Here is a 10,835-nt window from a genome sequence, read left to right as displayed (position 1 = left end):
GCTGAACAAGAGTTCCGTTCTGACTGAAAGTTTTTCCACAGTCAGTACACTCAAAGGGTTTCTCTGGACTAATAATCCTCTGATTCTCACTAAGAACTGAGCTCTGTCTGGGCACTTCTGTAAACACATCTGTCTGACAGGCTCCTTCTCCTAGATGGATGCCCTGGAGGTCAATGTGGTCTTTATTTTGTTCAAAGTTTTCTACACGTGATATACTATGATGGAGACACTCCACTCTAGAAACTCTAAGATATTCGACAGGGGTTGAGTCTACGGTGCAATTTTCCCCAACTGCACTGAATTTCTGACCTTTCTCTCCTGTGGGGGTTTTCACATGTGTCACTGTCACTGGTCTGAAAATTTGCTTCTGGCAGAAGCATTCCTTAAGTTCTTCCACTGAAGATTTTCTCCAGTAATTCTTTAACTTCCCCTCAGCTTTACTCATCTCTTCAAAATCAGGTTCCTTGGAAATATTCTTTACATGTGCTGATTTTGCTCTCTGTGACCTCATTTCTTCAGAAGTCTCCTGCTTTCGAGTCAATTCCTTTATTTCAGTTCTGGAATCACAACCTGAAAGAATGAAGATAAAATGAGTCACTTGTACTTTACTATGAAAGAAAGAATTAGAGCAGAAACAGGAAAATTTATCTGAAACAAATATCTCCTGGGAGGAAAACAGATTCTCAGAATGCAGAACATGAACTCACTGGGAGGAAGGGGGAGAAAAGAGGAAAAAGAAACAGCTGTCGAAGCAATGAAAGCTCGTGTGGGAAGGAAGGAAAGAAGGGAGAATGGGGAGGGGGGAAGCCTGTTATAGACTGAATTGTATCCCCAAAAAATATGTATTAAAATTCTGGCTATATGCTACTATGATTTAACCGTGTGATTAAGTCAGCTGGCCTTGGGCAGAGCAGATTAGCTTCCACAATGAAATGTAATGTACTCATCTTTTATAATGCACTCTAACCTAATGTTATCAATCAGTTGAGATCATACCACTATAGAGTAGATCCTAAACCTAATCATTTTTGAGTTATAAAAAGGGCAAATTAGACACAAAGAGAAGCATACATGGGGGAAGAAGACACCATGTGAGAAACACCAAGAAACCAAAAAATACACACCCAGGGCTAATGACAAGGAAGGAACTGACAGAGCCAAGACCCCGATTTGGACTTCTAGGCCCCAGAACTGTGAGAAAATAAATTTCCGTTCTTTAAGCCACCTACTTGTGGTATTTTTTTACAGCAGCACTAGGTAAATTAGACAGACCCTGAGGTTAAAGACTTATATCTGTAAACAGGCTAACCAGGAACACATGAAGCAGGAACAGGAGTACACACAATCAGAGGGAGAATAATTCTCAGGGAGGTGAAGAAGGTGATTAGAAAGAAGGGAAAGGAAGCTTAGAAGTTCCCACCTCTAATGGTCATGTGATTGCTGCATATTTTGTAAACAACGTATTTTTCTGGGGCTTACACATAATAGGTATTACATTTGTTGAAAAATAAATGAATGATAAATGACTCATAATGAATGAAGCATATAAAAAGAATGGATGATGGGAAAAATGAGTTATCTGAACAATTTGGTTTCACAGGAGCAAATCAGAAAGAAACAAAGAAGCAACCTACTCATTCAAATTCCAGGAACAGCAAAAGACAGAAAAGACAAATGTATCCAACATTCCTATACACACATTCCCAATGGACAAAAATGCCTGAAAATTTGTGAAGACTGTGAGATAACTGGTGTCTTAGGCTGGGTTCTCTAGAGAAGCAAAACCAGTGAAATGGGTGTGTGTGTATATATATATATACATACATACGTACATACACCCATATATGTATAGAGACAAAGAGAGAGATTTATCTCAAGGAAATGGCTCGCGTGGTTGTAGAGGCTGGCAAGTCCCAAGTTGGCTGACTCACGTAGCTGCAGGGGCTGACAAACCCAAAATCAGCAGGTCCAATGGCAGGCCACTGGCTCATGGACTGTGGAGGCTGACGAATCCAAGATCAGCAGGTAAGTCGGCAGGCTACTGGCTCGTGGACTGCAGAGGCCAACAAATTCCAAGATCAGCAGGCAATATATCAGGCAGCTGGCTCAAGTCCCAAGAACCGGAGGTCAGATGATGACAAACCAGATACAAAATCCAGAGCAAGCAAATGAGCTTTGCCAGATTGTCCATATATATATATATTGGATGCAGGCCACACCCCTGAGGGAACTCCTCTTACAACTGACTGGCTGATCATATCAGATCACATCCTAGAGGATGACTACATCATTACATAACTGCCAAACCACTGAGAATCATGGCCCAACCAAGCTGACACACAACCTTAACCATTACACCTGGGTAGACAAAAACTGCTTAGACATGACACCAAAAACACAATCCATAAAAGAACAAATTGATACATTGGATTTCATTAAAATTTAAAACTTCTCTTTAAAAGACACTGTTAAGAGATTGAAAAAAAAGGCAAAGAATGGCAGAGAATCTATGCAAAGCATATATCTGATAAAGAACTTACGTGTATCCAGAATATATGAAGAACTCTCAAAACCCAACAATAAGAAAAACAACCCAATTAAAAAAAAAATAGGCACGGATTTGAACAGACTCTTCACCAAAGGAGATATACAGATAGAAATAAACACATGAATAGATGTTCAACACCTTTAGTTGTCAGGAAATGTAAATTAAAACCATAATTAACTAACTACATATCTATGAGAATAGCTAAAATTAAAAACACTGAACACAGCAAGTGTTGGCAAGGATGCAGAGCAACTGGAACTCATACAAAGCTTATATGAATGTGAAATGGTACCAATCAAAAACCAAACCTGTTGTCATCAATTCTGACTCATAGTGACACTACAGGTCAGAGTAGAACTGCCCCATATGATTTCCAAGGAGCAGCCAACCTTTTGGTTAGCAGCCATAGCTCAGCATATGGACTGAATAAGTATAGTGAAAGGATACAACCCTTTCAGGATGCACACCTTTCCAGATTGGTCTTGTGACTCCCACCAAATGATTGGGTGAGACTATGCAAATGAAGTGCTTGTGGCCCACCAAGAGGATTGGATAGCTTACTAATAATGCAAATAAAGTGCATGGTACCCTTGTGGGGGGGGTAGAACCATGCAAATAAGGTATATGGAACCCTAACAAGGGTATTGGTCAGTTTTGGCATCCCACTAGGCTTAAAACGAGCCATCCCAGGGGCAGAAAGGGGGGTACCTCACTACCAAGAAAGAAGAGCTAAGAGTGAAGCACATCCTTTGGACCCCAGATCCCTGTGCTGAGAACCTCCTAGACCCAGGAGATAGAGAGAGAAAGCTGTAACCCCGGAGACGAGGAGAAGCAGCAGCAGGGAAACAGCAGCAGCAGAGGCAGCAGAACTAGAAGACCAACAGGAAACGGCACAGTGGGCTTCCTGGCCCACAGAGCAAGAAAACTGAAAGTCTTCGGGCAGGAGGCTTGCTGGCAGAGTGGGATGCCTTCAGGTACTTGGTGGAGCTAGGCCTGCCGACCCACAGAGCTAGAGAACTAAGTGCCTTCAGGCTAAGACTTATTAGCGGAGTGGGGACTTTATCTCTAGGGACTTATCGGTAGAGGTGAGGAGCTTTTAACACTTGCCCAAGCAGGGCAGAGGCCAGGCCGAGGGGCTGAGGGACAGAGAGAGACTGCCTGTGGGCACAGCTGAGAAGAGGCTGTCCTGACAGAAAAACTGCATCCTGAATTGTAACCTGTTACCTCTCTAATAAACTCCATAACTGTGAGTATGGTCTATGAGTTCTGTGTGACCGTTGCAATAAATTATCATAATAAAGAAGTAGAGAGTGCCATGAGAGGAATGGCTGCCTCTCAGAACTGGTAAAAAGGTTGGAGAGAGGAGGCATGTCTGACCTCTGCCTCATAGGAATCAGCCTTGGACTGTTGATGCTGATGGTGATTCTCTCTCCCCCTAGTGAAGTTAGAGGAGGTCAGACACCCCCACCACATCATTTTTACAGCTATGTTGGCTATCGTGATTGTAGCAATGTTTTCACACAAGCACACATATGCCAAAATATATCACATTGTACACTTTAAATATGTGCATCTTACTGAATGTCAATTATACTTCAATAATGCTGTTGTTGAAAAAAATGTATATATGAGTTTTGGAACCAGTCTGCCAGGGACCCAACCAAGCTCTATCCCTGGCCAGCCATATGAGCTTGGGCCAGTGATTTAACCTCTCTGTGCCTCAGTCTCCTGGGCTCTAACTACACAGGGTGATTGGGGGACTATGTAAGTTCACCGTGCCAGCACAGTGTTGGGCACACACTGAGCACAAACATACCCAGTAGATGTTAGCTGCCATGGCTGCACAGAGCACAGGACTCTGCTCCGCTTACTGTCTACCTGCCCAAATCCCTCCCTACACTAACAGTACTTTCTAGAAACAGAAAGAAACCCTGTCTAACTCATCTTCTTCCCCAAGGTCCAGAATCAGCCTGAGATGAATGCTGGAGAGTGAATGACGGCAGGAAGAAGTGACACAGCAAGAGAGGCATCCCTCCAGGTAGTCTCTCCTGGTAATGTCCCCAACCTGACCAGGAAGGACTGAAAAGGAGTGGGCATCATGAAGTGAGGGACCGGGAGGCAGCCAGGGCAGGGAACCAGTTTCCACGAAAAACACCTGAGCTCATTTCTGGGGTTAAAAGGTTTTCTAGGGTAAGGAAAACATGAATCCACTTATAGACACAGAACAGGGGCCATTAACAACAAGAAGAGGAGAGGAAAGACAGAGATGGAGAACGGAAGCAGACTCCTGGAAGTGACCAGAGATTTGGTCTGGAGATCACAGAGAAGGGCCTGGCGAAGCTTGCAGCACCAGCCAGCAGAGGAAGGAGAGACAGGGTATTCCTGCAGACTCACCATCACTCCTGTGCCTCCAGATCCTGCATCCCTCAGTTCTCAGCAAGTATGGAGCCCAGGGCTCTTCTCCATGCTCCAGCCGAGAGATGACATCAGGTTTGGAGCCTTGACATCCTGATCCAGAAAAAGGAAGAAGCACTTGATGATTCATCCCGGGTCCAGGTAGAGCCTGCCCGTGTAGTCAGCATCTCTGTGCTGGTCATGACCTCCTCAGCCACCTGGGCTCCAAACCCGAGAGACAGAGTTAGGCCTCTGCCCCAGCTGAAGAAGGATCAAGACCCAGCTCTTCCAGCAGACGTGGATAAAGCACAGAATTTGGGGTCTGAACACATTGTGGTAGAAGACTCATGCTAGAGGAGGTGTTAATACCCAGCAGAGAGGTCCACAACTCAGGCAGAAGGGCTAAAGAAAGCAGTACATTCCAGTACAAGGAAGACAGGGCTCTGAACCTGAATAGATTCATATCCCAAATTTTCCACCAACAGCCTATGTAAACATGAGCAAGTGATGCTGTTTGTCCGCCTTGGGTTCATCTATGAATTGTGTACCCTCCACCTACCCTGAAGACACACGAAGACTAACACAGGAGATACAAATATACTAGGTGCTCAGTGAGTAATATTCTCCTTCCATACTTCCTATGAGGAAAAAAGGGAGGCTCCCAGGCTCACCTTGCACAGATCAGGCCTGCCTTGGACCAGGGTAAGCATCTCACTTGTCTCTGGACCTAGGGGATGAGGAGCCTCTGAGCCTCCAGCCCCAGACGAGCCTTTGGTCCCCAAGCTGTTCATGGAGCTGAGTCCTGGGGAGAGGCCTTACCCAGTGAGACCAGGTTCCCGTAGGTCTCCAGCATCACATCCCTGTAGAGGTCCCTCTGAACAGGACCAAGGCGGTCCCACTCCTCCTGAGAGAGGAGCACAGCCACATCCTCAAAAGTCACTGCAACCTGGAATGACAAGATCTTGCTGCAACCCTGGGGTCAGGCCTAGGTAGGGTCCTTAAAGGAAAGGAGGAGGCACTAGGCTGAAGATGGGCAAAATCTCTCTGAGTACATGTACCAAGTTTTATCTTCCCCTCTACAGTGGGTTCTTCAAGGCAGACACCACGTTGAGTCATCTTTTGACACCCCGACCCTGCCTTCCACTGGACCCAGTCTAGGGACTGGGAAAACACAGTGCGGAGCACATTTCAGGGACTTCAATTCCACTAGGACCAGCTAAGGAAGGGTGGAGGCCACACCAAGGCTGGGGCAATGCTGGGGTCTCCAAGAGGACCACTCACCTGCGGCCCAAGAGGAAAGAGCTGCTTAACGGCCATCACTGGGATCTCTTGAACTTGTCCTGAGGAGGCAGCAGAGCTGGAGGGAGAGTGTGATGGTGCCTGACTGACTTGCTCCCCTGAGACTTCTGGGCCTGGACCCAGATCTGGGCTGCTGAAAACTCTGGGAAGGGCAGGTGCGCTAGGCACCTGGGTTGCCTCTGGGACCACACCCCTTCCCCGCACCTAGAATCAGGCCTCCCCAGCAGCCCCTACTATGATAACATCACAAGGTCAGTTCACCACACGAAAGTCAGGTCCCCCAGAATGCACTGGCCAGGGGAGACAATGAGCTGCATAACTCAGTCCACCAATGAGGGTCGAGGCAGTGGTTACAAAGTTGAGACAAGCAGACAAGCTCCTGTAATACATAAATGAACGTGGAGATGGACAGACATGCCTATGCCAGGTGATGACAATGGCTAGAAAGAACGAAGCAGCACAAAAAGTAGCAATAGGTACGTAGGAGATATTTTATGTAGGAAAGCCAGGGAATGCACCTCTGATAAAGCAACATCAAAGCAGATAACTGGACAGAGTGAAGGTAGGCTTCATAAGGACACCACTGGAAGAACATCCCAGGCAAGGGGAGGCTCAGGTGCAAAGGTCCTCAGGTGCAAGCCTACTTGGTGTGTTCCAGGAAGGGCAGAGGGACCAGAGGGGCTGAAGCAGAGGAGGGGAGGGCAATAGAGAGGAGGGTAAGGTGTCTTGTAGGCTATTGAAGAACATTGGCTTGTACTCTGAATGAGACAGGAAGCATCTGGAAGGTTTGATCAGAGTGATATGACTTGACACATTGGCCTCTCTGGCTGCTGGTTCGAGACCACACTGAGAGGTAAGGGTGGAAGCAGGAAAGCAGCTGGAAGCTTTAGCAATAATCCAGCTAGAGATGGCGTGTCTTAGAGTGGTGGTAGGAGAGGTGATGAAAAGAGGTCAGATTTTTGGCCTGAGCAACTGAAATGATGAAATTACAATTTACTCAGAAGGACAAGACTGCAGGAGTATACGCTGAGAGGCAAAAATTAAAAGTTGTTTTGTACATGTTATGTTTAAGATGTCTATTAAACTTACAAGTGGAGAATTAAGACATTCAGCTACAAAGGCCCAAAATTCAAGACAGAGGTTGAGGTTGACTGGATATACGTTGGGAGTTGTCAGTATACAGGTGACATTTAAAACCATGGATCTGGTTTTATTTTAGCACTGACAGATGACACTTGTGAGGTGTCATTCCCAGGAAAACCTTCCCAACTGACCTCTGCAGAAACAGCTGGTCTCTTCCTTCCACAGCCCCTCCATGCAAACAGATCTCTTAATTCAATTACAAATGTGCCCATTCCTCTGGGCTCTAGAGGTAAACACAAGGCCCAGTTCTGGCCAATAAGACATTAAGGGAAGCTCGCAAGAGGCTTCTAGGAGGGACTTTTCCTCCTGAGGAAACAAGGAGTCTGGAGTGACCACAAGGGAAAGACAAGAGAACTTCAGAGACACAATCTAGACCCCTGACATCCCAGAACAAACCGAACAAATCCTGTCTGTCCCATCTTCATCGTTTAAGCAACTGCTGGGTGAGTTTTCTCTAAGTAGCAGCTTACTGATACACAGCCCACCCAACTCATTTCTCCTGGGTCTCATGTCATCTCCAGCTGAGGTATACCTGTGTCAAAGGCAGCCCTCGTGTCCCCAGCCAGCACTTGCCTTCAACTGGCCCCTGCTGCTCATCTTCTTTGTATATCAAAAGTGGTCCTTCCTGACGACAAACACTACAGGGGAAGTCAGCACAACTGGACTAAACCAAAGCTAAGAAGCAACCTGAATACAACCAAACACTTTGAGGGACAGAGTAGCAGGGGTGGGGGTCTAGGGACCATGGTTTCCGGGGACATCTAGGTCAACTGGCATAACAAAGTTTATTAACAAAATGTTCTGCATCCCACTTTGGGGAGTGGTGTCTGGGGTCTTAAAAGCTAGTGAGTGGCCATCTAAGATGCATCAACTGGTCCCAACCCACCTGGAGCAAAGAAGAATGAATAACACCAAAGACACAAGGAAAGGATTAGCCCAAGAGACAGAAAGGGTCACATAAACCAGAAAATTCATCAGCCTGACACCAGAAGAACTAGACGGTGCCCGGCTACCACCAATGACTGCGCTGACAGGGAACACAACAGAGAGTCCCTGACAGAGCAGGAGAAAAGTGGGGTGCAGAACTCAAATTCTAGTAAAAAGACCAGACTTAATGGTTTGACTGAGACTGGAGGGACCCCGGAAGACATGGCCCCCAGACTCTCTGTTAGCTTAAAACTAAAACCATTACCGAGGCCAACTCTTCAGACAAAGATTAGACTGCACTATGGGACATAAAATGATACTCATGAAGAATGTGCTTCTTAGCTCAAGTAGATACATGAGACTAAATGGGCAGCTCCTGTCCAGAGGCGAGATGAGAAGGCATAGAGGGTCAGGAACTGGTTGAACAGACATGGTAAATCTGGGGTGGAAAGGAGGAGTGTGCTGTCACAGTATAGGAAGAGCAACTAGGGTCACATAACAATGTATGTATAAATTTTTGTAAGAGAGACTCACTTGAATTATAAACTTTAACTTAAAGCAGAATAATTTAAAAAAAAAAAAAAAAAGCTGTCCTTCCTAATGCACCTGCCTTCACTTCCAGACTCATCTGAAAAGCAAGCGACACTGCTATTAGGAGCACAGGCTCTGGACCCCATCAGGAACAAGTTCCAGTCTTGGCTACACCACCTACTAACGCAGGGGCCTCAGGTAGGTGAGTTGAGTTTCTCCACAGACCACCACAAGGGAATAACATCACCACTTTCCTTAAGTAACTATTTTTGAGAACTAAATGAGACAATGTGTAAGACGTGCTTAGCATAGTGCTTCAAGCCGCAAACAAAAAATATTAACTAAATCTTAACTCTTAAATTAGATCAACGTTTACTGAGCGCCTACTGAATGAATGCTGGCCTTGCTCTAGCGCTGGGATGTGTGATCTCCGGCCTTTACCCCCAGCCACCGAGGCCTCTTCACCGCGTCTTTGCACAAATTTATCCTCTATTCCTGCTGAATGGAAAGTATTTTTCTCTCTTCTGAGGAAACCACAGTTCGGTTCATCACACAATTCGACCACGCCCCAGCGCCGCCTCTTCAGCAAGGCGTTCTTTATTCAGCCGGCTGCCCCGTTCTCTTCCTGCCCATCCCTCACCCCAAACTGGGCACTCAACGCGTCCCAGGCGCGTCTTCCCCGGGTCAGTGAGGCCTCGGGGCGTGTCCTTATGCCCCTGAGCCCAGATCCGTCCCGCCCGCCACAGAACCACTGTGATACCTCCGCGCCCACCGCCCCCGGCCCAGAACTCACCCAGGTCGGCCAAGGGAGGGAAAAGCGCTCATGCCGCAGCCTAGAGCGGTGGAGACAGCTCAGCCCCCCGGACTGGAACTGCAGCCCCGAACTTCCGCCCCGCTCTCAGCTCACAGCCCAATGGAATCCCAGGGTTCTGGCGAGTCGCTCTAGGCGTCACAAGGGGACTCTGTATCGGTGGTCCCGTTCTATTCCGGAGTACTGGTCTTAGCCCTCCGGCCGGCCCGGCGAGTGACAGGGCCTCAGACGTTCCGCCGGGGCTTCGTGTGGGAGAGGGCAGAGGGCGAGGCGACCTCAACACGGAGCGCCCCCTCCTCCTCCTGGAGGCTGACCTTCCCCAGGGCCATGGGCTCAGCCCTTCCTACCCTAGGACACCTCACCCCTCTCTCTGAGTCGGAATCGACTCGACCGCAATGAGGTTTTTTTGCCCCTTTGGCCCGTGGCTCCATTCACTGCAGTTGCGAATGGTACTAAGCTAAGAACTCAGCTCGCGTTCACTATGTGCCCAGCACAGATCTAAATGCTTAAATCATTTAATCCTTACAGCACCCCGCCAGAGGTCTTGTCATTATCCCTATAAGTGAGGAAACCGAGGCACAAAGAGGTTAAATAACTGTCCCTCCTGGAGCACGTGCCTAGTGCCTGAGACGGCCCCAACCTCAAGTCGCTTTCCTGACGCTCCGCCTCCCTCTGGCTGCCCCTCTTTCCTCCAACACAGCCAAGCCACGCATGCAGAGCGAGAACCTGCCAGGAGAGCACGGCTGTGTGTGGAAGGGAGGAGGGAGGGAGGATGGGTCAGAGGTTAGGTGGGACTCAGGCAGGTAAGGAATATGGGCCAAATGAGTATGGTAAGATTAAGAGACAAGTCAAAGAAGAAGGAGGAAGGACAGAAGAGCGGAAAGGGGCGGGGGGAAGCCTGTCTTCAGCTAGGCAGTTGGAACTTGGAGATTTCAGAGGGTGAGCGGTGTAAATGAGGACTGTAAAGGTAAATACAAATCTAAAAAAAGAAATTAAAAATCTGAATATTCCGCGGTGCCCAAAAGGAAACTCCCCCTCCCTTTTCTTAGAGCCTTTCCATTAGAATACCTGTAATTGTGCCCCTTAGAGATATATGTCTATCTTTTTAAAAGCCAAATAACCCAGTAATCATCAAAAGTGTCAAACTCATGAAAATTCAGGAAAGCCTGAGGAACTGTTCCA

General features: G+C 47.3%; 1 protein-coding gene across 1 annotated transcript; it reads right to left on the bottom strand.

Moving 5' to 3' along the window:
- Positions 1-432: 432 nt before the first annotated feature.
- Positions 433-9,713, bottom strand: LOC111818981 (zinc finger protein 250-like). Its single transcript, XM_023741654.1, has 6 exons — positions 9,636-9,713; positions 6,224-6,299; positions 5,762-5,888; positions 5,614-5,669; positions 4,943-5,056; positions 433-570 (listed from the first exon to the last, which is right to left on the bottom strand). Exons 1-5 carry the CDS (start codon positions 9,665-9,667, stop codon positions 4,982-4,984), a joined length of 366 nt encoding a protein of 121 aa, XP_023597422.1. The 5' UTR covers positions 9,668-9,713; the 3' UTR covers positions 433-570; positions 4,943-4,981.
- Positions 9,714-10,835: the final 1,122 nt, after the last annotated feature.

Source organism: Trichechus manatus, unplaced genomic scaffold (genome assembly GCF_000243295.1).
Source record: "Trichechus manatus latirostris isolate Lorelei unplaced genomic scaffold, TriManLat1.0 scaffold00185, whole genome shotgun sequence".
Lineage (NCBI taxonomy): Eukaryota > Metazoa > Chordata > Mammalia > Sirenia > Trichechidae > Trichechus > Trichechus manatus.
This window is presented reverse-complemented; position numbering and strand designations above follow the sequence as displayed.

What these genes read in the sequence shown, in the direction of transcription:
- LOC111818981 (XM_023741654.1), bottom strand. Translation starts at nt 9,667, where the DNA reads ATGAGCGCTTTTCCCTCCCTTGGCCGACCTGG. An exon ending in CCCTCCCTTGGCCGACCTGG is followed by an intron (nt 6,300 to 9,635) that starts GTGAGTTCTGGG and finishes CTCTCCCTCCAG; the next exon opens with CTCTGCTGCCTCCTCAGGAC. An exon ending in CGGGAACCTGGTCTCACTGG is followed by an intron (nt 5,670 to 5,761) that starts GTAAGGCCTCTC and finishes CTCATCCCCTAG; the next exon opens with GTCCAGAGACAAGTGAGATG.